Consider the following 3,160-nt stretch of genomic DNA (forward strand, 5'->3'; position numbering starts at 1 on the left):
AAAACGGAAGTTAGAATAACCCATTTGTTTGTGCCAATGTAGGGAATTATCAGGCTTACCTGAAGTGTCCACGTGAGCTACTTTGCTTGGGGTTGTCGTACTTACTTAAAACTGGTAGGGGCGTGTTGTTTCACCAGTGTTGGCTTCGAACTCTGTTCGGTAATCAAAGAACCGAACGCATTTCTTGCAGCTGGGGAGTTGATTTTGAAATCATCTCCAACGGCCTAGCAAACACAGCAGATTAAGCTTCAGCTGTGTTGCATATAGCACGTTGACTTCTCCTTCGTTTTGATTAGTGTCCGTGATTTTCATCTTGACATCGCCGTTGTCCTCGATAGGAATACGGTGGTTGCCACCAACCGTAAAGGAATTACCAGCACTCGAGATCAGCATCTCGAACTACTGTGGGTTGGATGTAACTTGCCGAGTATAGCCCAAGTCGATATTCGATGTCGAAATCGCCAGTGTAGTCGATTCGTTTAACGAAGCCTAGAAGGTTCTTTCGTTTCAAAGTGGCGATGATGAGGGTCTTTTAGATGGTGAGTTCCTGCCATTAAGGCGTGGAAACTTGCGATCGTCGACGGGGGCTTGCGCTGGGCTCATAATCTGACAAAGGCAAGGCGTGATGAAGGGAAGACTGGGATGTACGAAAAAAAGTAAGTTGTGATTGACATTTTTTTAAATCGAGTTTCCTTGGCACCATTGAATTATCTTTTCTGTATAACTGATGTTACCGAAGTACCCAGGGTTGAGTACAAACACGTTTTGTATGTTAAGTGATTTTGTACACAAACTTGTGTGATATGCCACCAACTCGGAGTCATCGCCAACAAACCCTTTGGAGGGGGGGGGGGGGGGGTACGACAGTCAAGTTTTATGCTCCGGCCTCGGGCTACGACTACACCATTCAGACGTGGGAGGCGCTTCGGCGCAGATCCAATTAGGCATGGCTGGGGCTGGCCCCTCCATCCCCAGATGCGGTCAACGGTGGTCTTGCCACATGTTCTCGTGCCTGTTGTAGTCTAGTCTACAACCATTGATTTGTGACACATGATAGTTAACCAATTCAATTACTATCGTTACGTCTTATTGCTCCGCTTTAACCCTCATAAATCTTATCCTTGTTGCACTTCAACCTGTACACTATCTTAGCGCTTTAACTTCCCGGACGGCTTGATATACCACATGGTCCAACGTCAAGTACCTTTTGATGCAGTGCAACCCAACTCATATCGTCGTAAGGGGAGGCTTAGTTTTTTTTTTACACCCACCAGCCTTCTGTTTTTTTCCCTTCTCAATTGAGTTTGAGGTAGTGGCGTTGTGAGGACATGCACAATCGTATCTTTCGGAATGCAGCATCATACTAATATTCTCCACTCGTCATGAATCGCTTTAGTATCCTTCCCTCCTCATGAATATTTTGAGCATACAACCCTTTGATATCAACGTGTTTTTCTTTTTATCAAAGTACGATTTACTGTGACCTTAATAATACTAATTGTCTCTTAATTTCACACCAACATACTATCGGTTGTGTTTGCTTAAAGCCAAATTCCTCTGGTAGTACCACTAGCCATTGATTCTCTTTAATACGATCGCTCGCCGTTATCGATTCACTCTGTGCAGCATGCAGACCCACCATAATTTGTTTCGACTATTCCAAGGAATACACGCGTCTGGCGTAATACTCACATACGCGGTACCGACTTGCTATTATCATTAGCATTCGCGTAGCTCGCGTCAGTGTACAGCTCATATATCACTTCCTTACCTTTCCGTTTGATACCAGTTCGTATTTTGCCGTCGCATCTGATACTTAAGTGCTCTCTGGGCTGCTTTGTAACCACTCTTCTGACAGAAGCGGCTGTATCTCGGCTTGTGTCACGAGCAAGGTACATTAGTGGTCGCACTAAAACTATGGGCTGACTAGAGTAATTGAACTGAGATTTCCTCTGAACTTAAATGTTTCAGATTTTTTTTTAAGTACTACCGTCTTTGCCTGTGGTGTTGGACCTGCATTGCAGTCAGGCATATCAAACTTGCGTAGTAAATTCATAAGCATTTATGCCGGGGCGTACTCAGCATCCTATTTGCCCGATTCATCTTGCTCTCCATCTTCAACATATAGCGGATATCATCCAAGCTCTTCATAACTTTGATGCCAATTGGGTCTTCACCTTTTGCACCAATACATATTGCTTAATAAGGTAGTAATGCTACCACTACCCATCTCTCTTGTTTACTTACTTGCCGAGCGCCACCGCTACGCGGCGATTGTTTTGTTTGATCGCCGTAAGGTTTTTCCCACCTCCGCTTTGCTCCGACAGGGGATTTTTATTTATAATTGAATTATTATAATAAGTGGCCTTTCCCCTTGTCAAAAAAAAAAAAACAAACTAAAATGCTAATAATGTTATGATGAACGCACAAAACACGCAAAACAATATAAGTAGCTAATTTAGTTTTTACGTGTCAAACATTTGTCGAAACACAATATTGCTTGTGTAGACTCCGTCTTCTTCATCCTTTTCCGGATATTCAACAAGAGCTCGAAATTTTGAGCGTGATGTAACCCTTAAAAGCACGACGTACAGTTGGCCATGTTACAAACACGGTGTAGGAAGATTTAGTCCTCGATTCATCGGTGTTTGACCTTGGGCCTTGTTAATAGTCATCGCAAAAGCTAGTTGTAGCGGGAACTGTTTCCGACGTAGGCAGAAAGGAAACTCTCGAGCACGCTTGTCGCTTACAAAAATAATTCGTGGAATAAAAACATGCTGACTGTGCCGCTCCCCCGTCATGATTGTCGCGTGGATGACATGGGGTTTAGGTCAACGATCCTCAGGCGTGTACCATTACATAATCTCTAGTCCGGATTCAAGTTTCTCATCATCATGGCAGGAATACCCTTCTTGAGATTTAACCGGTGGGGTGGAATTCCGTTGATGTTTACAGAATGAAGAAATTCTAGTTCGAAAAAACCTCCGTCATCATCTTCAACGGAGTCAGTAGATACGTACTCATGAGCGATCGTTTGAAGTCTGTTCGAAACCGCCTTATTGATGCGGTGGACCAATGCGTTGGTTGTCGTCAAACTTGTGCGGTTGACGAAGTATTCGTCAGTAGCCACATCTGGATCGTTCACATCAGCATACATGAA

The 3,160-nt window shown here is 43.8% G+C and overlaps 1 protein-coding gene across 1 annotated transcript; it reads right to left on the bottom strand.

Annotated features, from left to right (window-relative positions):
• Positions 1-105: 105 nt before the first annotated feature.
• On the bottom strand, positions 106-393 carry PPTG_19629 (hypothetical protein; the record flags this gene model as incomplete). The annotated part of the gene is made up of 2 exons (XM_008918126.1): positions 106-152; positions 222-393. The coding sequence occupies 2 exons, from the start codon at positions 391-393 to the stop codon at positions 106-108; spliced, it is 219 nt and encodes a 72-aa protein (XP_008916374.1).
• Positions 394-3,160: the final 2,767 nt, after the last annotated feature.

The sequence above is a fragment of the Phytophthora parasitica genome, assembly GCF_000247585.1.
Source record: "Phytophthora parasitica INRA-310 unplaced genomic scaffold supercont2.143, whole genome shotgun sequence".
NCBI classification, from domain to species: Eukaryota; Oomycota; class Peronosporomycetes; order Peronosporales; family Peronosporaceae; genus Phytophthora; species Phytophthora nicotianae.